The sequence below is a fragment of the Nuphar pumila genome, chromosome 3 (genome assembly GCF_984573655.1).
Source record: "Nuphar pumila chromosome 3, dmNupPumi1.hap1.1, whole genome shotgun sequence".
In the NCBI taxonomy this organism is placed as follows: domain Eukaryota; kingdom Viridiplantae; phylum Streptophyta; class Magnoliopsida; order Nymphaeales; family Nymphaeaceae; genus Nuphar; species Nuphar pumila.
Window position 1 is genome coordinate 2,612,316 of NC_143251.1, and position 25,719 is coordinate 2,638,034.

General features: G+C 39.0%; 1 protein-coding gene across 1 annotated transcript; it reads right to left on the bottom strand.

Moving 5' to 3' along the window:
- Window positions 1–13,853: 13,853 nt before the first annotated feature.
- Window positions 13,854–15,747, bottom strand: LOC149841630 (putative F-box protein At1g32420). The gene is made up of 2 exons (XM_090001097.1): window positions 14,467–15,747; window positions 13,854–14,102 (listed from the first exon to the last, which is right to left on the bottom strand). Exons 1-2 carry the CDS (start codon window positions 15,695–15,697, stop codon window positions 14,020–14,022), a joined length of 1,314 nt encoding a protein of 437 aa, XP_089857223.1. The 5' UTR covers window positions 15,698–15,747; the 3' UTR covers window positions 13,854–14,019.
- Window positions 15,748–25,719: the final 9,972 nt, after the last annotated feature.

Consider the following 25,719-nt stretch of genomic DNA (forward strand, 5'->3'; position numbering starts at 1 on the left):
ACATTGTTATTGGTTTACAAAATGAGACAAAAAAAGATATACATCATTCCCTCTACAAAAATGTCTCCCAAAAGCAGGAGATTTTTCAAAACCAGCTACCAAGATCGCAAATGTCTAAAGTGTGGGTTCAATTCTCTGCCGCGCATCGATCGCCATCACACCACTAGCAATCATCACCTGCATCCTCATAAAATGGAGTCAATACACTTGTGAGTTGGTGAGATAACATTCATAATTTACCATTTTATAAAAAACATAAGCAGAGCTAGCATGAATTGCAATTATCAACATAGTTAACCATTATGAAAGCGTAAGTAAGTCTAACATGATGGAACAGTTAAAAACATTTGTCTATTTCAGTAATATTACATGTAAGCAAGTGTAACTGTAAGCATGAGGGACAAGATCAATATTAAGTAGAGTATAACAGGCATGCATTTGAAATCATATCTCATGTAACCAAGCAGCTAACAATGAATATAATTTTTAAGTAATGAGCATGAAACTGAAATATCATAAGCAATGTAATTAAGCAGCTATATTCACAACTAAGTCAGCAGTTAGCAAGCTAGTTTAATTGTTCTATCTTAATTACTCCTTCGGGTATGTGAAGGAACCTCACATTCTATGAAAAATACTGTTGGCATTTGTTATTCTATTGTATGTGATAACCGGGGTACCTACAAACCAAGTAAACCTCATGCGAGCGGCCTGTGGCTGAGAGAAAACCTCGCATATGTATAGATTGCAATCCACACTACTGCAGTAGTTAAGGTACCTCAATAGGTAAGCTTGACTTCCCTAACTCTAAGTGACTGAAGGCCAAAGGATGCCATTGCTCCTTAAATGTGTCGTAAAATCGACTGGTCACTCAGGGTTGTACCATCCACCCTCTCCAAGGTGAACCATTTTGTGAATGGGCAATCGAGTGGTTTATCTTTTTAGGGCTTTAGTTAGTACACATTCCCTCCTTTCGAGGTACTTAGGTACATTTGCCTTATGTTTTCCGCAGGGCAACATGAACACCACAATAAAGTCTATGTTTTCCGCAGGGCAACATGAACACCACAACAAGGTCTAGCATGCCCATTCACGTGCTCTAGTACAACAAAGTTAAGAAGAGCACTTTGCCAGTGAAAGCGACAGCAACATTTCCTTTTTAGGGGTGTATGACATCATGCGCAAGTGAGCTCAACTCACAAAGTGGGTCTATCGCCCATACATAACTCACCATGGAGTTTTCAACATACAAGTCTTAAAGGACAATTATACCCCTATAATGGTGCCCTAAGTCCCCTTTTCATTTTTGGGATGAATCAAGTGCCAAGTGTATAACATGCATCATGTGTTATATGAAACGTACATGACTCCATTTAAGCATACATTGCATTTTATGGAACAACGATAAATTTACGACACTTGATAACAAAAGCATGCTTAACTTAGCAAATTTAGTTTACCGACATGATGTGCCAACAGTGAATGTGTTTTTGTCAAAACTTAACAAGCATAGTTTCAAAAATTCTAGATTTTGAACTATATCATTTTAACAAGACATGCATCATTTCTTATATGCTTCTTATAGGCAATTCGCACCATCGTATTTCATGACCCGTCCACAAGTCCGAGACACTTGACACAATCATGCTTTTATAGAAAGCATTTAAGCAAGTCACAACTATTCTACACATGCTTCTCATGGTCAATTCGTATATGTGTCAAGATGTGCGAGAAGTGCATGTGTCATGTGGCAATTCATATATCATGCTGTAACATATTTTTAGAGTTCGAATATATGCAATTCATCGATGCATACAAGCTGCCATAAGTGTAAACATACAGAACAAGAGACATCAAACACTACAGCCAACAAGATGTTGCCATGCTTGCCAAAACCGTAGGCTAAATGCCTCAAGCAGGGTGCTGCTACGAGACTTGTCATTGCTGGAATTTGCAGCAACCAATGCACTGCCTTACAACATCGCTTCTACAAAAGATTGGCATATAGGGTTCAACCAAGCGAGGTGCTGCCATATAGGGATTTTCTGCAGAAGATTGGCAGCAAGTGAGGTGCTGCCAAGCATGCCAAAACCGCATATAAAATGCAGCAAGATAATGCAGCCAATGCATACTTTTATGCAAAACAATGCAGCTAGGCAAAATGCTGCCACGCGCATCGAGTATGCAGAAAAAAAAAATCGTAGCAAGAAACATGCTGCCAGACATATATCACAAATGCGGAATTGTGTAGCTTGAAGGGCATTGCCATGAAGCACCAAAACTGCAAGGAAAATAAGGCGGGAGGAATGCTACCACATGGTGCCACATCTACGGAAGATTGCAGCCAATTGGTGCTGCCAGCAAGTACACCTTGCTATGGACAAATGTAGCACACGAGGTGCTGTTACAAGTGTCATGAATGCAGAAAATATTGCAACGATCATTTCACCATCGCGAGCACCACCAGAGGGAGAAGTGCAGCTTGCGTAGTGCTGCCAAGAAATGCCTAAAGCTGCAGGGTATTGGCAGCGATATAAGCACTGCCAAGAGACACAAAAATGTGGGTCCATTGCACCATAAATCACGTTGCAACAAAGCGCACAAATGTCGGGTATTCCCATCAATAGGCTGCTGCCAAGGGGGTGCTCAATCTGTGAACAACAGAGCCAAGAAGCGCTGCCCGCAAAGTGCTAATGCTGCAGGAAATGCAATAGGGGAAAAGGGCTGCCAAGGCATGCATTACGTAGCCCACGCAAAATGCAAAGCAACACCTACCACCTCATAGCTACAACAAAAAAGTACAATATTCAAAATGTTCAGGAGGATGTCGGGCTTTCACTAGACGGGAGGGACATTCCCCGCGCAAATTGGTCAGGTCCCACATTGGCAAAGGCTGATCTGACTCAAGTTGGGTCTTGGTAGGATCAGACCGAGGTCTGGTCGCTGGGGTATATCAGACCTGGTCTGAACCGAATGGTTCAAACCCCAGTTGAGCCTCATAGATCGTCACTTAGATCTGTACAAGAATGCACACGGACCAGGTAGGTTAGTGAAAAACAAGGGATCCGTAGGGGGGGGGGGGGTTCGGGCTAGACTAGGACCGATTCATCAGTAGCAAGTTGTTGCTACTACTTGGCAGCAAGGCACCTGGATGCAAGGCGATACATGTGGCTTGTCTAGGCTGCGGGGCGCCGAAGGTCGAAGGCAAGAAGGGAGGCCAGTTTTGGTGTCTGAGAGGTGACCAGTCTAATCAAGGTTCAGACCGAGACCTGTCACACCATGAGCACACACATGTAGTAAGGGCTTGGCTTGGTCCGGTATTGGTCCAGACTGTAGCCTTTCGGCTAATGTCAACACCCAAAGGGTTAGGTGTGCAGGCTGCAGTCGACACCGGGTAGGGAAGGAGCACTCGGCAACATGGAGGGTCCAGGCTGCAACTGGTCTAGACCGAATACGTCCAGACTTGTCACACCCATAGACTTGCCACCTAAATTATGAAAGGCTCAACTCAGTCCAACCTTAGACAGCGTTGCAACCATACGGCCTAAGCCGACCCAAAGAAAAATTGGACGTTCGCTACAGGGCATCCCTAAATGGCAGACGTCATGGCTGCCTTCCGCATATTGGGCAGACCCCCGGGACTGCTGCCATAGTAAGGCAGAATCCCTGGGGTTGCCGGTATCTGACCAGCTGGTCCTAAAAACACTAGGACTGCAGGCCGCACCAAGAAGGAGGGCATTGAGCGTGGTTGCTCTGCTGCAGACCGACCCATCACTGGGTGGTTTCTTTGCAGCAGGGATAGATCTATGGTCGAAGCCCATGGGATGATCGAGCCTCATGGGTTCGGTCCCTGGCACCGTGAAGGTTCTGCATCGGTTCAAAGAAGAAAAGCACTCAAGGCCATGCGTTGAATAGGATGAAAACATGAGAAACATGGGGTTTTCGTGCGTGAGCATGCTTGAGTGCATTAAACTTAAAAGGAAAAGAATGTGCTAGTCATGCATTTGCACAAGAGCCGAACGATATACATGGTTCACGCATTATAACATGCGTAAACAAAATGCTCCATTAGAAAGTCTTAAATCCACCTCTTCCCTTGCATTTCATAAAATGCAAGGGAAATCAGCTTCATGCTAGCATTAGCATTTTTATTTTTCAAAAAAAAAAAAAAGATTCTAAGAGAAAAGCTCACCATGCGATTTCAAAGGTGTGAGGAAGAGTGGCTCTCCCTTTTGCCTAGAGTGTAGAGGGGAGTCCTAAGTTCGGTACCCACCCCTACACAAGAGCACAAAAGAGAGGAAGAAGAGAATCTCACGGTTGGAAGAGAGGGATAGAGAGAGAGAGCCCAAAAACGTCTAGTATTCTCTCTCTTCCTTTTCTCAAAAAGCATAAATCGCATAGGGTTTTCAAATGGACGGTTGAGATTACAAGGAGGAGATGGATGGCTGGGGTGTATGCCACACCCCCTTCTAGGTAGTGGCATACTTGAAATATTTCATTCTAGCCTCCCACACGCCCCACTAGGCTTATTTCATTTGATTTTTTTTTAACTTTCTTTCAAAAATGCCACCACCCCTCTTTTGGGCGATTTTCAAGTTTTAAAATCATTTTTTTGTCTAGTCACTTCAAAATGGCATGGGCTGCACTCTAGAGTGTGCCCATGCCCCTTATGGTGATGTTGGCCCTATGCCAACATCTCAAAAATTTAAACCCGCCTTTATTTTTTGTTAAATTCCAATTCGGTCTCATTACTTAAAATTTATCCCCTTTTGAAATTACACTTAGGGTTTTTTGTAATTCATCTTTCTAAATTCCTACAACTCTCAAACATTTCTAAAAACCTTATTTGATGTAAAATATCTATAATAAAATGGGTTTAAGCCCTTTAAAAATTTTGGTGGTTCGATTCATATAGTTATATGTATTTTGAATAAAAAATTTAGGGACTCGATGTAATATCATTACGATATATATATATATATATATATATATATATATATATATATATATATATATATATATATGTATACATACATCTACATAAGTATATTTTAAAATTTCATCATGTATTGATTTTTCTCAGAAAATTCATGGGTCTTACATCCTACCATCTTTAAAAAGAATTTCGTCCCCGAAATCACAAACATCAATCAACAAAAAGGTTAGGGTATTTCTCTCTCATACTCGTTTCAGGCTCCTATGTGCATTTTTCGATGCCATGATGTTGCCAACGCACATTAACCAATAGAATGGTCTTGGTACGTAGAACTTGATCTCGATGATTGATGATCTCGATTGATCTCTCGGATACGGTGAAGTCTTCTTGTACTTCCATGTCCTCATATCTGATGACGTGTGATAGATCAGGAATGTACTTCCTTAACATCGACACGTGAAAAATGTTATGAATCTGGGCATATTGCTGAGGTAGTTCAACCCGATATGATGTTTCTCTAATTCGTTCAAGAATCTTGAACGATCTAATGTATCTAAGACTCAATTTTGCCTTCTTACCAAAATGAAAAATACTCTTTGTCGGTGAAACCTTCACGAAGACCTTATCACTAACATCAAAATGAAGCGCTCACCATCTCTGGTCGACATAACTCTTCTATCTATCTAGAGCTGCTTTCAAACGCTCTCGAATCTTTTGCTCTTATTGTGTGTAGTGCTGAAGAACAATCAGTGATTCGTTGAATCTATCGCTGATATCGACCTAATATAATGATGAGCGACAAGGTCTCCCATACAAAGTTTCGTGTGAAGTTATTTCGATACTAGCGTGATAACTATTATTATAGGCAAACTTGACTGAACACAGGTGTGTATCCCACTCACCTTTCCAATCGAGCATACAAGCTCACAACATATCTATTAACGTTTGAATCATTCTTTCTGACTGTCCATCAATCTAAGGGTGAAAGGCAATACTGAACTTCAACCTTGTCCCCAAAGCTAACTGCAACTGTTCTCAAAGTCATGACGTAAACCTTGGATCACAATCCAAAATGATCAATGCTGGGACACCATGTACCCGTACAATCTCTCGAATATACAAATCGGCTAAACTTTTAAGCGACTGACTGATCTGGATAGGTAGAAAATGAGCAGACTTGATGAGTCTATCCACAGTCACCCAAATCGCATCATGCTTTTGTCTGGTTTGCGGCAAGCCTACCACGAAATCCATAGTGACATCTTTCCACTTTCATTGAGAAATCTTGATCCTCTGCATGGAACCTCTGAAACGTTGGTGCTCAATCTTGATTTGCTGGCAAGTCAAGCACCTCGATACGTACGCTGCTACCTCTCACTTCATACCATTTCACCAATACTTCTGCTAAAGATCCTTGAACATCTTAGTACCACCAGGATGAACGGTGTACATCAACAGATGAGCTTCATCAAGAATCTTCTTCTTCAACTCAGGGTTATCAGGCACCCAAAGTCGATGCTCCATACAGATACTACCGTCATCATCAATGCAAAAAGTTTAGTCATCCTCACGTGCTCGAGCTACGAACTTCTCATAACGTTCATCTTGCTTCTGTGCCTTAATAATTCTAGGCAAAATCTCTAATTGAATAGTCAATCCAAACAATTGGATGGTTTTGCCTCCAAGCGAAAATGGCTTTCAAGCTACAAAATCTTTGATCAACTTCTAATTCTACACAAGACTAGCTAGAACTCTGCTCGATTTGCGACTAAGCGCATCCACCATGACGTTTGCCTTACCAGGGTGGTAAGATAACACGAACTCGTAATCCTTGATAAACTCGAGCCAACGACATTGTCTCATATTTAATTCCTTTTGAAAAAATAAATACTTTAGACTCTTGTGGTCAGAAAAGACCTTGAACGTATCTCCATACAAGTAGTGTCGTCAGGACTTCAAGGCAAACACCATTGCCGCTAACTCCAAGTCATGAGTTGAATAGTTCCTTTCGTGAACTTTCAACTGCCTTGATGCATACGCGATAACTCTACCGTGCTGCATTAGCACGCAATCCAAACCTGTTCCTGAGGTGTCTACACCACAAAACCACCTCTGCTTGAAGGCAATGCTAAGACAAGGGATGTCGTTAGATTCATCTTCAGAATCTGAAAGCTCTATTCGCATGAGTCAGTTCACTCAAACTTGACTCCTTTACGCAAAAGCTTCATCATCGTTAGCGTAATTTTAGAGAAATCTTAAATGAAATGTCGATAATACCCAGCTAACCCAAGAAAACTTTGGATATCTGAGACATTCTGAGGTTGCTTTTAATCTAACACGGCTTCAACTTTCGCTGGATCAACTGACACTCCATCATTAGATATCACGTGATCCAAAAACATGACTCACTTGAGCCAAAACTTGCATTTAGAGAACTTGGTGAACAATTTGTGCTCCTGAAGTACTCCCAAAATGATACGCAAATGCTCTTGATATTGCTTAGGATTATCTGAGTAGATCAAGATATCATCGATGAACACGATCATAAAGGTATCCACAAATAGACGAAAGATCTGATTCATTAAATCCATAAACGTTGTTGGTGCATTAGTGAGCCCAAACGACATCACTATGAACTCATATAATCTGTATCTAGTTCAAGAAGTTATCTTCGAGATACCTTCCTCCTTGACTAAGAGTTTATGATAACCCGATCTGAGGTCGATCTTCAAGCATATATTCGCTTTCTGTAACTGATCGAAGAGGTCTTCTATTCTCGATAATAGATATTTATTCTTGATCGTCGCTTGGTTGAGCATCATGTAGTCGATGCACAACCTCATAGATCCATCTTTTTTTTCACGAATAAAAGTAGTGCACCCCATGGAGATGCACTCGGTCGGATGAAACCTTGTTCCATCAACTATTACAATTGTTGTTTCAGCTCCTTGAGTTCTGTTGAAGCCATACGATACGATGTCTTAGAAATCAGAGTAATTCCAGGCAACAACTCAATACAAAATTCGATCTCACACCTTGGAGGTAATCCGAGCAGTTCCTCAAGGAACACATCCGAAAACTCTTGAACTACATCCAGGTTCTCGATAGGGACTATATTTGGTTCAACTGGGGCAATACTGACCAAGAATGCAGTACCCTCCATTCCGCAATACTTCTGAGCCTTAAAAGACGAAATCAAATGACTGTTTCGTATAGGTTGAGGAAATCTGATCTCCATAATTGAACGATTGGGATGAGATAAGACAACTTTACATTCTCAACACCAGACTTGAGCGGGATACTCGAATAACCAATCCATGCCTAGAATGACATCAAACTCAGTCATGTCTAGTAGGATTACTTCAGATGGTAAGTTCTGACCTACCACTAACTAGGAATATACTCAACACACAAAGAATGATCATTAGTTAGAGTATGAACCTCCAATGGGTAATTCAAGGGTTCAACAAGAACAAACAAAGTTCTAGCAAATCTATCAGAGATAAAGGAATGTAAAGCTCCGCAATCAAACAAAGCAACATCTTTTTAGTTTTGAATGATGTGGTAGTCTCGATAGTCATTCTGGTTCATACACCGTCTCTGCTTAGGATGAGGAGCAGATGCTGGTGAAGTACGCAAGACTGTCTCAGAGTTTGGGTCAAAAACTTCAACTCTCACAGGAGTTGGCACGGGATCTCAAAAAGCATAAATAGCCTAGAGTTTTCAAATGGACGGTTGAAATTACAAGGAAAAGATGGATGGCCGGGGTGTATGCCACACCCTTCTAGGCGGTGACATACTTGAAATATTTCATTCAAGCCTCCCACATGCCCCACTAGGCTTATTTCATTCGATTTTTTAACTTTCTTTCAAAAATGCCACTGCCCCTCCCTTGGGCGATTTTCAAGTTTTAAAATCATTTTTTTGTCTAGTCACTTCAAAATGGCATGGGCTGCACTCTAGAGTGCACCCATGCCCTTTAGGGTGATGTTGGCCCTATGCCAACATCTCAAAAATTTAAAGCCCTCTTTTATTTTTCGTTAAATTCCAATTTGGTCTCATTACTTAAAATGTATCCCCTTTTGAAATTACACTTAGGGTTTTTTGTAATTCAACTTTCTAAATTTCTACAACTCTCAAACATTTCTAAAAACCTTATTTGATGTAAAATATCTATAATGAAATGGGTTTAAGCCCTTTAAAAAATTTGGTGGTTTGATTCATATAGTTATATATATTTTGAATAAAAATTTAGGGACTCGATATAATATCATTACGATGTATATATATATATATACATAGATCTACATAAGTATATTTTAAAATTTCATCATGTATTGAATTTTCTCAAAAAATTCATGGGTCTTACAGTAGCATTTGAATATCTCCATTTGATCACCGCGTAGGGTCTAAACTGTGTCTCGCATCCAGATGAATCATTGAGCACTCAGCTCATGAATGTTTTGAATCATTAACAGATGAGTGCAAGCACAACAATTGAATTTATGTAAATGATGCTAAGTTTTGACATATTTCTATTAGCTACAGAAGCTCGATCGAATACCGCCTGAGTCAGAGGTTATGCTATCTCAGTCATAGTACATCCACATTATCTACATATTGCTTCTGACGTAGCTAAGCTCTTTTCTCATCTCATTGATTCAAAGCATCAAGCTAAGTGCATTAACACTGCCTTGATCTTAGATGATGTGCATACTGTAGACTATGCTTATGTTTGCAGGTCTCCAGATCATCTGCATGGTCGCACGATGTTGAGGAGAGTGCATATCTTGAATTTGCAACATCGGTGCATGTCTTGCGTTACTTAGCATTCATCAGCAATGAGAATTGCGTAGCACTCATAAGTGTTAGCACTATATAATACTTTGTGCGAGCTTTGTGTAGAGAGGCGCCTGTGTGCGTCATGCCCTGTTAGCGCTTGTGTGCATAGTGACACACTTAGCACCTATGTGCGTTGTGCTTGTTAGCACCTAAGTGTGATGTGTGTTGAGTCAATCGTGTGAGCGTTATGCCTCAAGCAAATGATTGTGCTTCAGTCTATAAGGTACAAGCGAGTATGGATGAGCTGGTGACTAGTGCGGTGAACGATTCCTAGTCGTAGTGCAATATTTGGTATCAGAGTCATGCCGCCAAAAGTGAAACTGCTCAAGAAAGTTGTGTTGGAGCAGTTCCAACAGCGAATGGAAGAGTGCCTTGATGAGAACATCACCCAAACTGTTTCAGTGGAAGGCAAATTAGAATAGTTTAGTTTGATATCAAGATCACCGAGCCGCAACAAAGTTTCTTGAAGATGATGTTGGAGATGAAATTGCATTTTTGAGCAGCTAGAAAGCAACCTCAACAGCAGAAGGTTCCTCCGGATGTGCGTACATTCGATGTGCAACCTGCAAAAGATGGTGAACTCACAATAGGACCATCGGTAATTCGTGCACGTGAAATGCACGGATTACAACCGAACATGCAAGATGAAAATCTGGATGCATCACATACTCTTGTGCATGACGTGCCCAACACACATGCCCTGCGGCATTGCACACCTGTGTACGACGTGCTAGGCAGCAACCCACATCTGTGTTACCCTAGAACACGCAATGCATTTGGCGATTGTGTGGGTGGACGGTATCCTATGACGTGCTACATGCAAGACATGCCAACCTCACTATATGAGCATGCATATGAATGATGTGCATGGTGCATCAATGTGCCTTGCACATGGCACTTATCCCTTGGCAGAGACAATGAGTGAAGCGCACGACGTTTACACTATCATAGAGCCTGTGCAAACCATGCATGGCACGTACCCTCTGATGGAGCCAGCTCACCATGCGCACGGCAAGGCTCTGCCCACGCGCAAGGCATGTGGGCCAAATGCGTATGTGGATGGGGGCACCACCGAAGCAGCCCTTTCCTGAGACGACCATTTTGAAGAAGAGATTGAACATGATGATGACATACAAGGGTGGGATCACACACCCGAATGTGAGCACAATGGCCAAGCCTTTAGTCATTTCGAAAACCACTATGAGACAAAATTTTCAAGATCGATCAAGTTATAATTTCTAACTTTTTGGGGAAAATCCAATAGAATGGTTGTATAAGGCTCAACAATTCTTCATAAGCCACAATGTGAGTTACAAACACATGGTTTGATGTGCCATTATGAGCTTTGAAGGTAAAGCTCTTCGTTGGTTCTGTTGGTTTGACCAATGACATGGTTATCCTACTTAGAATATTCTTGAGCATGAGCTTCTCAAAAGATTTGGCCAAACGCCATATACCAATTACGGAGTAGAGATGAAGCAACTTCGCCAAATTGGATTCATACAAAAGTACCAAGCCCAATTTGATGATTTATGCTCTCTTTGTGGTGAATGGAATGAAGATGCTCTTTTGAGCTCATTTATTGGTAGATTAAAAGATGACATCCGTCATGAGCTATTGACTAAAAATTCATAAACACTTGAGGATTGCTATCTTCAAGCACGCATCATTGAAGAAAAATACAAAAGAATGCATGAGATTTAAAAAAGCTTCATGAATGTCAATTGAAATTCAAAGTTCATATCAAGGCCTACACCAACCAAAAGGGTTAAATTTTGAGATCCCAATAACCTTAAAGTGAAGCGTATCTCTAGGAAAAAGATGAAAAAATTGAGAAAGAAAGACTTGTGTTTTAATTGCAAGAGCAATGAGATGCCGGGACACAAATGCAAATCTCTAAAGTGCTTGATAGTGACCAATAATGAAGATGAATATGAGTTGGAAGAAGGAAAAACTATGAAAGAAATGAACCATGAAGAACTTGAAAACATTCAAGAACCGATTGACCGATGCTATGCTTTGGAAAGCAAATCCGTCCCTAATTTCATGAGAGTCTGACACTTTATCCGGCAAGAAAGTGAATGTTTTGATAGACACAGTGTTCTACCCACAACTTTGTGTGAGAGAACTTAGTGTCTTAAGTCAAGTTTCAGCCACATGAGCATCCAAAATTCGATGTTATGATGAAAGATGCTCAAATGTAACCAACTATCATGAAAAGAGTCCAAGTTGACGCTGAAGTTGCTTTATGAGAGATCCTTATCTCTGTTAGTTTCAACGGCTTTATCACTATCCTTATCGCTAAATACATTGGGCTGACCTTTATTAAGTTAAAACTAAGTGATTAAGATGCGTTGACTGTTCATTTTTAATAATAAAAAAAGCAATTATAGGACAAGATAGAATGAATTGCTCTTTAAAAAAAGGATAAAAATTGCCGTTTCGTACATCACTCGTGGATGTAAAATGCATTTACATAAAGTGGGCTGCTGGTGATACGCTAGACGGACTTTTTTAAAATACCCTAAAAGATTTCAATAATGAATTGAAACCCCCCCCCAAAACGGAAGCCTTATCGTTTCACGCTGGCTGTTTTGTTTGAAAAAGCCTGAGGAATGGAGAAAATATAATACTCATCCGAAGATATTTTGGGACTTTTCTACCATAGGTTTGATGTTAAAGATTATTTTAACTGATTGTCATAGCTTTACTTTGGGAGCAAGCTGCGGTGCAACGTCAAGTGCATTGAACGTGTCGGGCAAGTACTTAAAACAGTGGGCAATGAGTCATTATCTACACATCTACGCGTTGGGCAGTAAGTCGTAGAAGAGGGAAATGAAAATTCTACGAAATTGTGTGCCTCAACGAAGCTGGTGTAGCCAAACAGGGCAAGGTGCACAATTGCAAAAGTATGGTGCCAACATAGCCAAATTAGACCAAACATAAGCGAGCAAAAGCATTAAGGCTTCAACGGGCTAAACTTAACTAGTCAGACATGGGCAAGAAACTAAACATAGATCAACATGAAATCTAGCCAAATTATTACGATAGGAAAACAAGTAAATGAGTGATATATTTTGGCTAACAACTGGAAAACATTGCAAGAAAACGACCATTCACGCGCTTCTCTCTCTCTCTCTCTCTCTCTCTCTCTCTCTCTCTCTCTCTCTCTCTATATATATATATATATATATATATATATATATATATATATATATATATATATATATAGGGGTGGCAAAATCTGACACGACCCGCCAACCCGTTTCTTAGCCGGGTTCGGGTTTGGCTTAAACGGGTTCATGTTGTAAACGGGTCGACCCGCCTAACCCGTTTATTAAATGGGTCAGGTTCGTGTTAAGGGTATGCCAACCCGCCAACCTGGCTGACCCATTTAATAAACGGGTTAGGCGGGCGGGTCAACCCGTTTACCCGACCCCGACCCACCAACCCGTTTACTCGTACCCAACCCGCCTACTAACCCACCAACCCGTTTACCCGATTCGACCCGTTTATTAAATGGGTTAACCGTGTCGGGTCGGGTTACCCGTTTAATAAACGGGTCGGGTTCATGTTGAGGTATGCTGACCTGCCGCCCCGACCCGACAACCCAACCCGATTGCCACCCCTTTATATATATATATATATATATATATATATATATATATATATATATATATATATATATATGGCCTTATCATGGCAGAACACTGGTTGATAAAACCCTTGAGGTCTCCCCTCTGCTGCGGCCTTGCGGCGAGAGATGCCATCGTGGATTTTCAAACTCGTAATGTTTGGTTAACTTGGTGAGGTTCACAAATCGCCTCTACCAAATGAGAGGAGCCCTTGTGAGTACGTATACGCAATGTGCACCCAAGTCATCAACATCTCTTTCACTCAGCCTATACCTTTTGGAGTGTGTTCTTTTTCAAAATCATATATATATTTGAGATAAAATTTGTGAAGTTGAGGATCTATTCTCGGAGTCTTTACGTGTCCCAATCATCTAACTCAAAAACCTCGAATGAAACATGTAGATCACATTTATCTTTTTTTTTTTTTCTAATCTGACCAATTGATTGGAAAGTTACCAATCTCTCTTAAGTTAGTTTTCACAAAGCTCGACAAATGAATGCCTCGGACCCAAGAATGAAGCCGAGATATCAACCACTTAATTCCAATTAATTTTTCCTGGAGTTCTCACATGCTTTATTCATTCAGAATAATAATCATATTCAGAATTATGCTCCTCCACTACCATTGTCAGTCCCACGAGCATCATGAAGACTACCATCGTTATCTTCTTCCTGACCAACATCATTATCTGTCGATAAAAAGAAAATCGAGATCAAGGTAAGAACAAGAACAAGAAACATGCATATAATCACATCATTAACTAAGAATCCATATATTCCCTTCTAATTAAAAAGAAGCAGCGCTTCAGCATTAATAATCCATCACCGTGAGGCCAAACAAACAATGACAATGAATACGTCTAATAACCCAAATGTGTAAAGTTGGCTTCAAATTCAAGGATCACCATGGTGTTACTTCCTCGATTAAATCTTAACTAAAATAACAAAAACAACTGATACACAAACGCAAGCAAATTTGAACCTAACAAGAAAGGATGCATCAAAGCTTAGGAAAATAACGTATTAGATATGAAAAACAAGGGCAAGTTTCACCTGTATCTGTTTCAAGCCCAATTGTCCCTACCCAGGCCAGGCTCTCAATGTATAAATTGACTTTAATCTGTAGGTTGTCCACAACTTTAGGCTCCATGCTTCGGAACAGCTTGCGGCCGGGATAGTAAGAGACGGTGAATTCTTTCCACAAATAAAAGAATAGCTCGTTATCTTCTTCGTCTTCCATCAACCTGACCAGAAGCAGAATCTCCTCATCATTGATAGTCCCAAAGTACATAGTATGCATCAACAAACAACCCATCTGGGCTTTGTGGAGGAACTCACAATCAACACTATGATCTTTGATCCAAACGAAACTTGGATAGTTCTTTAACACCCAAAATTCCATTCTTAAGCCTACAACATCGAAATGAAGCAAACATAGTGACCCCCGAAGTTCCACCAAGGAGTCGAAGTTTTCGTCCAGAGACAAGCATTCAGGATACGGTATGGTCCGAAACCTCTCCTTCCCGACGTCGAAAGCCACGATCATGGGCTGTGAACTTGGAACAACATGGCTAGTTTCTCTGTCAAAATTAGGATGGAAGATCCAGTGGATAGCGCCGTTAACAGCCGGCACCGCCAACAATGGCCGGCGAGACCCGTACGCTCCGTCAAGCCTCCGCCATGAAGTGTCGGTCCCGACGGAGAAGATCTCACACTCGAAATGGGGATACATGGATTCAACGAGGAGCAATTTGTAGACACCAGAGACGGGATCACGAACAATTTGGCAGATTTCCGGTTTCCAAAGGCGGGACTTGGGAAGCTTCACGCTCTTTCGCGTCGCAGGGTTGACGACCTGGTAGACCCGGGGCCTTGTTGGGGTTGTGGAGGAGACATTATCGTTGCTCAAACAGCACAAACCATCGCACCATGATAGGACAGAGTGCCTGATTTTGACGTCGCCGGTTCTTGGGTGTCGCAACGAAGCTGTCTGCCAGAGCTCCTCCTTCCCCATGCGGAAGATCATACCATTGGCGTCAAAGAAACAAAGATCTTCCTTCATTTCAACGACCAAGGAGTGCTTCTGCCTGGCTCGACGGAGGTGCATCTCTACGAAATCTTTGGAGTCGATCAGGGTGCGCCACTCCTTGCAGACGCACCTTAAACGCAGGAGAGACATCACGGGGAGCCCTGAGAGGATGGCCGTGGTGATGTCGGTTGGGATGGTGGGAACAGTAAGACTGGTAATGGAAGAAGAAAAAGAAGAGTCATCTTCCCCCTCCATTGACGTTTTCTCTTTCTCTTCTGTGGGTCGTGTCGTTGCTTTCTTCTTCTTTTGCCTTTTAATTCAAGTTTTCTCAACCTTCCCTCCTCTATTTATTAGTCAAAGAAGCTAGAACCCAAGAAAAAGGAAAAAAGTCGGAGAGTTTTCACATCTGTTAGTAACCGTGGTTATATTTTATGGAGATTTTTCACCCGTTAAAAAAAGAAGAGGGCCTACTCTTCCTTTAACGGTTGAGACTGTCATCTATGAGGGCTTTATCCAGAATGAGTCTTTCGTTCCGGATGAGCTTCAGGTGAAACGATATATCATTGTTAAGGTAAACGGATACCCAAAGAGCGGTAAACTCTCAACAACCTTTCTCTATATATAGGAGGAGAGATTACTCATCAGTAAGAGAAAAGCGTGAGCAGAAACCCCTTTGAAGCAGGCAGTTTACATAAATCGATCTTAATCTCCACTTCTCTCCTTCGTACCAATCCTTCAGTGATATCAGAGCCAGCTTCGATGGTATGTCAGCTTCGGTGGTATGCACGCGACCGACTCCAAATCACCGAGCAAACGTCACTAGAAAGATCAAATAAAAAAAAAGAGGTCAGAGCTATTATTATTTTTGTTTAGATATCGGGCAAAATCTCTCAAGGAGAGATCGACATTTTTTCTTTTTTTCGCAAAGTATAAAAAAAGGGGGCAGACCCCATCTAGGATCTGCATCAGGTTTCAGAGGGTCTCGGGCAATCTCGAGAAAAAGAAACAAAAAAAAAAAGAGAGAGAGGGTCTCCATTTTTTAAACAAAAAAGGTCGCCGACATCCGACGACCTCGATAAATAAATAAATTAAAAAAAACAAAAAAAAATTAAAGTAAAGTTTGATTCCCCGACCTTTGTATCAAAGCAGAAGAGATAAGGGTCTCTTTTTTTTTTAAATACAAAAAAGGATCGCCTCCAGCATGCGACCTCAACAACAAAACAAAAAAAACACAGAAGCTAGAGGTCGCCGACATCGGGCAACCTTAGAAAAAAAAATCAAAACAAACAACATCAAAAGAGGGGAAAGCAACACAGTGGGACGCCCGACCACAAATTTTCTTTTTTGGCATCCTTGTCATCTGACAACTGTGAAAACATAAAAAAAACTAAATAAAAACTAAGGATTACCGTTATTTATCGCCATTTTTTTTGGCATCTATTTTTTTTCGACGACCCCTTGACAACACCTTGTCATTTTTTTGGGGGGAACAACCCATCAGATAACGACATCCTATCATTGACTAAAAAAAAAACTGGCATAAAGCAGTTTTTTTTCTTTGGTGATCTGCCGGTGGTTTTTCTCACTGTCGAGAAACAAACAAAAAAAAAAACAAAACCAAAACAGAAAAAAGGGGATTACCATCTTTTTTTTGTTTTTTCTTTCTTTCTCACCATTGTAACTCTGGCGACACCTGCTCCAGCGACTACAGGACAGATCTGACGCCATCACCGGCTTTTTCCTCTCTCGGGTGAACGAACCAGCAGCGATCTCGCCGGCTGCAAAACAGAAAAGAAAAAAAGAGAAATAAAAACAGAAGCTTCATCAAGAAGCTTCTGTCGATTTAAAAAAAAAAAGACTTATATACTGGTTTCCAGGTCAAATTACCTTTTTGCACCGATATTTGTCAGAAATTTTGGTTGTATCCTTTTTCAGATCATTTACATTAATACCTCAACTTTTAGTTTAATTATCGATTATATCCTTCTGCTATAAAATTACAACAGTATCATAGTCTTTGTTATGTATTACTTTTGGGTCCCTTAATTACAGCAGAAGTCCTAGTTTTTGCTAGAAATTCTAGAAAAGACTCAGTCTCTGAATTTTTTTTCTGAAACAGGGTCAGATTTTCTGTTTTTTGCAAAAAAAAAAATCTATTACTTTTTAAATCCTCTTTTTTGGGGGGATTATTCTTGCAAACCTTTCCTCTGACTTTTCTGAAATTCTAGAAAAGTGGTCAAAGTGTGCAAATTAGTTCAATTTCAATTAAAATCAAAGTGCTTGATTGCCATTTTTGTTTTGCATGAAATAGTGATATTGAACATGAATTTTCTTTTTATTATGAACATATTCTTTTATGCATTCATGGTTGATATTCTCTTATTATTTTGCTTGTTGATTGTTGGACTTAAACTTATCATGTTATACCATATTAAAAAAACCAACAACAAAAAAATGACAAGTAGAGTTTGTGTTACTGAATTAGCTAAAATTGATAAACTCAATGGTACAAATTTTCACATTTGGAAGAGAAAGATTCCTCTTATTCTGACTCAAGAGGGCATAAAAAATGCCCTTACTACTGAAATGAGTGACCCTGGTCCTATTGCTTCTGACGAGGTTAAAACCTTATATACCAAATACAAAAAAGACAACATGTTGGTGAAAACCATCATGTTAACATATATGGATGGTGATCTTATTAGGGTTTTTGAGGATTACCCTACACCAAAATCTATGTTTGACGCTATCTCCAAGAAATATGACACAACCTCAAAAACACACATTCAACTTCTCTTGAAACAATACAATTCATGTTGTATGCAAGAGAATGACAATGTTGTTAACCATGTCAACAAAATGCTAGTTATGGCAAAGGACCTGACAATTGTTGGGAATGTGATTCCTGACCGGATGCAGATCTCCATAATTCTGCATAATTTACCATCCACTCGGAAGATGGTATAAAATGCTCTTAGGTTCAATTCAAAACACCTAACCTTGGAAGAACTTTCTGCTCAACTAAAAATTGAGCAACAACGCATGCAACAAGACTGAAAGAGCGAATTATACTTCGCTAAAGATGAACTTTCTTGAGGCTATAACCCTTTAAGACTCCCCCAATTCAAGAAGAAATACTTTAAAGGCAATGGCAAATCTGATAAGAGAAATGGTCCAACATTCTGCAAGTCGCAGTCAGCCGCCTCACAGGTGAAGTGCTTCAAGTGTGGAAAACCTGGACACTTCAAGGGAGATTGCAGGAGCCGGACAAATAATCACACTGGCAAAAACAATAGAAGCAATCGACAAAATGAGAGGCAAGATATTATCTACGTGATATCAGAATGCTCTTATGTGGACCAAGCTATTTCGGTTGGTGGGTGGACTCTGGGCAACGCGACATATTGCTATGACAAAGGAAGAGATGGTGGACATGATCGATTACAAACTTGGTGAACAACGAGCGTATAAAGGCAACAACACTTACTCTGATGTTATGGGTGTTGGGACATATCGGATTGAAACCACCAAAAATAATATTTTATTGTCCAATGTCTTGTTTGTACTGTCAATAAGACATAATCTAATGTTTGTCCCGACCATGGTTGCCAAGGGTTTTGAAGTTCGTTTTTTACCAGGGAAGGTCACTATAGAAAACATGGTTGAGTCCTATTTGATGGGGTCTTTGATCAGAATCAGGGATTGTTTAAAATTTATGACTCAGACATGAATAAAATTACTTTGACCTCTGCTTATATTGATATTGTCTTTGATATGGATGTAAATGTATGGCACTAAAGACTTGGTCATATTAACTTAAAGAAAATGAAAAAACTTGTTGAATTACAATTAATACCAAACTTTAATGAATCATCATTTCATAGATGTGAACCTTATATTTATAGAAAAATGTCAAGAAAACCATTCCCACAAAATGTCACTAGAGCATCTGAATTATTAGAATTCATACACACAGACATATGCGGTCCCTTCAGGACTCCAACGCATAAAGGAATGCAGTACTTTATATTATTTATTGATGATTTTTGTCGGTACAATTATGTTTATCTTATAACTTATAAATCTGAAGCATTAGATAAATTTAAAGAATATCGTCAAGAAGTTGAAAATCAACTTTGTAAGAAGATTAGAGTTTTATGAGGGGGGGGGGGGGAGAATATACCTCAGATGAATTTGCTGAATATTGCAAAACCAATGGGATCAGACTGCAAACTACTACTCTGGGCACACCTCAACAAAATGGTGTGCCTGAAAGATTTAATAGGACTCTTCTTGATATGGTTAGATGTATGTTATCTAACGCTTCATTACCCAAAGTATTGTGGGGAGAAGCTTTATATACAACAACATATGTCCTAAATAAAGTTTCATGTAAAGCTATTGTCATAACCCCTTATGAGTCATGGATAGAAAGAAAACCTAGTCTCAGCCACCTTCAAAGATGGGGTTTTGTAGCTCATATAAAAGTTATAGAACGATCAAGGGATAAACTAGATACTAGATCTATAAGATGTATTTTTAACGGATATTCCAAAGGATCTAAAGGCTATAGAATCTATCACCCAGATAAGGGTTTAATCGAAAGTAGCGATGTTATCTTCTTGGAAGATCAAAACATGGAAGAAGTTATTTCAAAAATAAATGAAGACGATCCTCTTGATCTACAATATGATTCAAATGACATACATGAACCTATAAGTAACGGTGAACCTTCTGAAATCCCTCTTTCTTCTTCTTCTTCTTCTTCGCAACAGTCTCAGGTTGAATACAAAAGGTCTAGATCTCCTCCGTCTTACTTGGATGACTATTATGTCTATCTATGGGAGGAACTGTGTTATGCTTTAGATATGGATGACATGAAAGATAACATGTCATACGGTAAGGCAATAAATTCATGTGAGTCAACAGACTGGGTAAAAGCCATGGATGAGGAAATTGAGTTCATTGAGAAAAACCAAGTCTGGGAATTTGTTGATTTACCTGAGAAAAGAAAAGTCATTGGTTGTAAATAAGTATTAAAGAAGAAATTCAAATCTGATGTCAGCATTGACAAATTTAAAGCAAGATTAGTTGCTAAGGGTTTTTCTCAGAAAGAAGGATTAGATTATGTTGATACATACTCTTCGGTTGCAAAATTTGTCTCGATAAGGATAATTCTTATAATAGTAGTTCACTATGACCTAGATCTACATCAAATGGATGTTAAAACTGCCTTTCTTAATAGTGAGCTTAAGGAAACCATTTTTATTGAGCAACCTAAAGGCTATACAATAAAAGGCAAAGGAGATAAAGTATATAGGTTAAAAAAATTCCTATACAGACTCAAGCAATCACCATAGTAGTGATACTCAAAGTTTCATAAGGCTATTACATTATTAGGATTTGTGGCAAATAAGTTTGACCACTATGTTTATGTCTGGAAAAGTGAAAGTAAATTTGCTATTCTCTCACTATATGTGGATGACATTCTTCTGACTGGAAACGACAATGATATAATTGTCAAAACTAAGTCATGGTCAAATTCACAATTCGAAATAAAAGACATGAGAGAAGCATCATATGTTTTTGGAATTAAAATCACTCGAGATAGAAGTTCCAAACTTTTAAGCTTAAGTCAAGAAAGATATTTAAATCATATACTCAAGAAATTTAAAATGAGTGATTGTAAGCCAGTTAGAACACCTGTGGTAAAAGATGTTAAGTTGAGAAAAAATGATAGTCCAGGTGATGAACAAGAAAGACTAAATGTCCCTTATGCTCAAGCTGTTGGAAGCTTGATGTATGTTATGCTTTGCACCAGGCCGGATATCAGCTTTGTTGTTTGCCTCGTTAGTCGCTACCAGAGTAATCCTGGTTGGCCACACTGGCAAGCAGTAAAAAGAATATTTTGATATATTAAAGAGACTATAAACTTGAAATTATGTTTTCAAGGTGATTCTTTAGAATTAACTAGATATTCTAATGCTGACTTTGCAAGTAGCAGGGATGATAGTAAATCCACCTCTAGATATATTTTCCTCTTGGGAGGAGGTGCAGTTTCTTGGCCTTGTAAAAAATAAGGTTGCGTAGCACAATATACTCAGAAAACTGAATATATTGCATGTAATGCAGCTGCCACATTTGCCGTTTGGATAAGCTGCTTCATTAGTGATTTGAAGCAGAAAATAACCAACGGGCCAATCCAGATTTATTGTGATAATCAGGTTGTCATCTCTCTTATGAAGAGTGGACCTGATAATTCAAAAAGTAAATATATAATGGTAAAATACCATTATATTCATGATATGATTGAAAGAAATAAAATCAAAGTCAACTACTTGCCTACATCTGGTATGATTGTTGATCTTTTAACAAAGAGTATATCAGAGGAAATGTTTTTAAAATATGTATCATGTATGGGATTAAGATATGTCTAATATAGACATATGTCTGGATGAGAAACTCAAATATATAACTCATTCCGGGATATTGATGCAAGAAAAACACTACAATAGTGGGAGGCCAAAACCTACATCTAATTTTTTGTTTCACATGGTCAAGTGAGAGATGTTAGTAACCATGGCCATGTTTCACGAAGATTTTTCACCCGTTAAAGAGAGAGGAGGGCCCACTCTTTCTTTAACGATTGAGATTGCCCTATATCAGGGCCTTATCCATAATGAGCCTCTTATTCTAGATAAGCTCCAGGTGAAACAGTATATCGTTGCTGGGGGATAAACGGCTACCCATAGGGAGGTAAACTCCCAACAACCCTTCTCTATATATAGGAGGAGAAATTACTCACTGGTAAGAGAAAAAGCATGAGCAGAAACCCCCTTTAAAGCAGGCCGTTTACATAAATCGATCTCAATCCCCTGTTCTCTCCTTTGTACCGATCCTTCAACATCCGTTTTTGGCTGAAAAAGTTTACATAATAGAGATTCTAGAGATGAGTTGACCATGAAAAAGCCCACAAAGCTCAACCTTTCGGCTCGTGTTGTCTATTTGGGGAAAGTGGAGAAGTAGAAAATAAAAAATAAAAAATTGGTCGAAGAAGATGCTTTTATGAGATCTCTATTAAAAACTTTCTTGTGTTAACCGTTAAGATCAAGCAATGGGATGAGCTTACTTTGAGGCTAAGTCGTGTGTGCTTGACAGACATTAAAAATGTTCTTTTTTTGTCAAACACAAACCATTTTCTCGTGAAAAAAGATCGCTTTTTTCTGGCTTGCAAAGGAAACACGGTGTCTGACAGGACAATTCGACTCATGTGGAACCCACATTTCCCCTCACCCGACGCATGCTTTTTCCATCCGATGCCTCATTTGTTGATTAATCCTGAAATGAGGTAGATTGTACTCACTTTTTTGGCACAAATTCGAGTTTTCACCTCAACTTGAAAAAATATTACAAACTAAAAGTATAAACGAACATGGCCAATTTATTGTTTACTTGACACTTTTGCCCTCTTATCGCCTACAAAAGTAGACGCCTTCTTTGAACCTACTTTTATGAGATCTCTACAAAAGTAGGCACGTAAGTCTTGCCTAGAAAAATCAGGCACCGTGTAAGTTGTCGCCTAGAAAAATCTGGAGTCATGTAGATTGTCGTCCCAAAAAATCAGGCGCCTAAATGTGTAGCCAGTAAAAGTATCAAGTGAACAGTAAATTGGTCATGTTTCTTATATATTCTAACTTTTAGTTATCAATGTTATTTCCAATAAAATCGAGGACCATCTATGTCATTGTCCAATTAAATTTAGCAAAACCTTTTTTTTTTAGAATTTTTTCAAACATGAACTAGATATGAACATGTCTTATTTACAAAAAATACCTGTAAAAAATTTATAATTCAGATTTATATGATTTATTGTTTTATATAAGATAGGGCCTACCAAAATGTTAAGAAACTGCTACTAATTATTACAACCATAAATTCCATTTTTTTTCCACAGAAAACACAAAATATATTTAGCCGTCTCTTGCCCTCAAGGAAAACATTATAATTTTTATAAGCAATTACGTAGATTGTCATTGCTAATGGCAAGTTAATTAAAAAATATAACAAACATCGCCAATTTACTTGACATTTTTTCCTTTTGTGGACTAAAAATTTAAGTGATTGGTTTTTTAAGCGAGAACTTGGTGCCGGATTTTTTCAAGCTAAAACTTTCATGACACCTGGGTTTTTTTATGCAACAATTACATGGCGTTTGATTTTTTTAAGGGACAATTACATGACATAGGTGTCTAATTTGTCGGGGGTAAAACCATTAAGAAAAAATTCAAGTGATCATAATTGGCATATTTTAAGCAGCCAATTGGCCATATTTGACATATTTCTTTAGTCTCGGTCAAAAGTAAGCACCATTGTTGTCATTATCGGTAATTTTTAATCATTTGCATATATAAGCTTTTATTTTCAGTTAGAATTTGTTTTGTTTTTCATGTATGCATAATTAGAAATAAAATGCTTAATTTAAAATGTGGGATTCCCATGGGCGTCTCCTCTCTGCACAAGCCGACGTGCAGCATAGGCCTTGGGGGCAAGGGTCACGGGAGTTTTACGCTGCCAACAGGATGATTGTGGGTATCAGTGTTGTAAAATGCTTAGAAATAAAAAGCTTTAAAATTTTATTATTTTATTAATATTATATATTTTATTATTTTGATCATGAAGCTTACGCTTCAACGCCTCGAGGCTTATGCCTCGCTTCGTAACAGGCTCAACGCCGCGCTTCGCCTCATCGCATTTAACAACCTTGGTGGGTATGACAGGTTGAGCAAGTGCGACCTGGTCTTCATACTGGGTGTGGTTTCTTCAGGTTATAAATTTAAAAAAAGTGTTTAAGAAAAAATAATCATAAAAAACAAACATAAAAATTAAATCTAAAAACTTTAAAATGATGAAACCAGCTGATTTATCACAATTTATCTTGATTTTTTCAATTAATCACAATTTGATGAAACCAACAGGGGCTCCGCTTGTTTGGTATGAGCAGCTGGTGCACGTCTCCTTGTGTTCAGACGTTGCAAGTTCAAATCCCATGGTGTCGTTGTATAACCGGTAGGGGTCTCCCTAACCGCAGCTTACCTTTCAAAAAAAAAAAATTTTGCTTAAAGATTTATCATCTGAGGTTGATCGATTTTTTATACGATTAATCGTGATTTTTTGAAGAACAAGCCTTCCTAGTGAAATGCTCGAGTATGGCGGCTATGCAATTTACCCTTATGGAGAGAGAGAGAGAGAGAGAGAGAGAGAGAGATAGAGAGAGAGAGTTGGATATGAATAAAAAAAATGGTACAGTGGAAGTTCATTGTTTTTGCCAGTTTGACTTTGGCCTTTACATCAAAGTTTTTATCGTTTTTATATCATTTATATGACATAATATGACAAAGCATGCTTTGTGGGCGGGTGGGGAGGAGGAATACTTTGACAAAAAAATACCTATTTTGAACTGATGTAATTAAAACGTAAATGACTTTATTCTTACGTTTGTTTATGGCCCACTTGAGTTCCTCCACGACAATTTGGTTCTTAGCAAATTCACCATGCCAAGCACATCATCATATTCTAAAGATTATATATATATATATATATTATCATTAGGGATACCAATGGATTGGGCAAAGAAGGGAGTCTGATTAACTATCCGGGTCAGACCCATGAGGTCTGATTATTAAATGGATCGGGTATGGTTTATAAAATTTTATACGAAACCGGGTCCAACTCAAGTTCCTGTTAAGATCTGTAATTTTTCAATTTAAAAACTTAAAAGATATTATTTTACCAAATATGAACTGGGTCTGGTTTATGTAATTCTTATAAGATCCAGGTATGTTTTTCTTATGAAAAATTCAATCAGACACAAATCAAGATTTGATACCCGCATTACTTAGTCAGATCCGAATTTATACCCACCCATTTTAGCAGCAGGGTCCAACCCCTTGACACCCCTAATTGTCTTTCAAGGATCGATCATGAGCATCGCTGTCTTCCTCTATGGAATTAATGAAGTCGGTAATGCTTCCTTTTTGACCGAGTAATGAAGTTGGATCGCCTATCTCGGGTCAAAAAGCCCCACAACTGTTCGGGCGATGCTCATTTCATTATGGGCTAAATAACATGACAGAATTGACGTTAATGAGAAGATGTATATGGGAGAAATTAAAGCCTGTTTGCATTGATATTTGTAAGAAAAGAGCACAACAATGCCCTGATCTAATACAACTGTTGACAATTGATCATCATCCTTAGAACTCATTGTATTTCTGTTA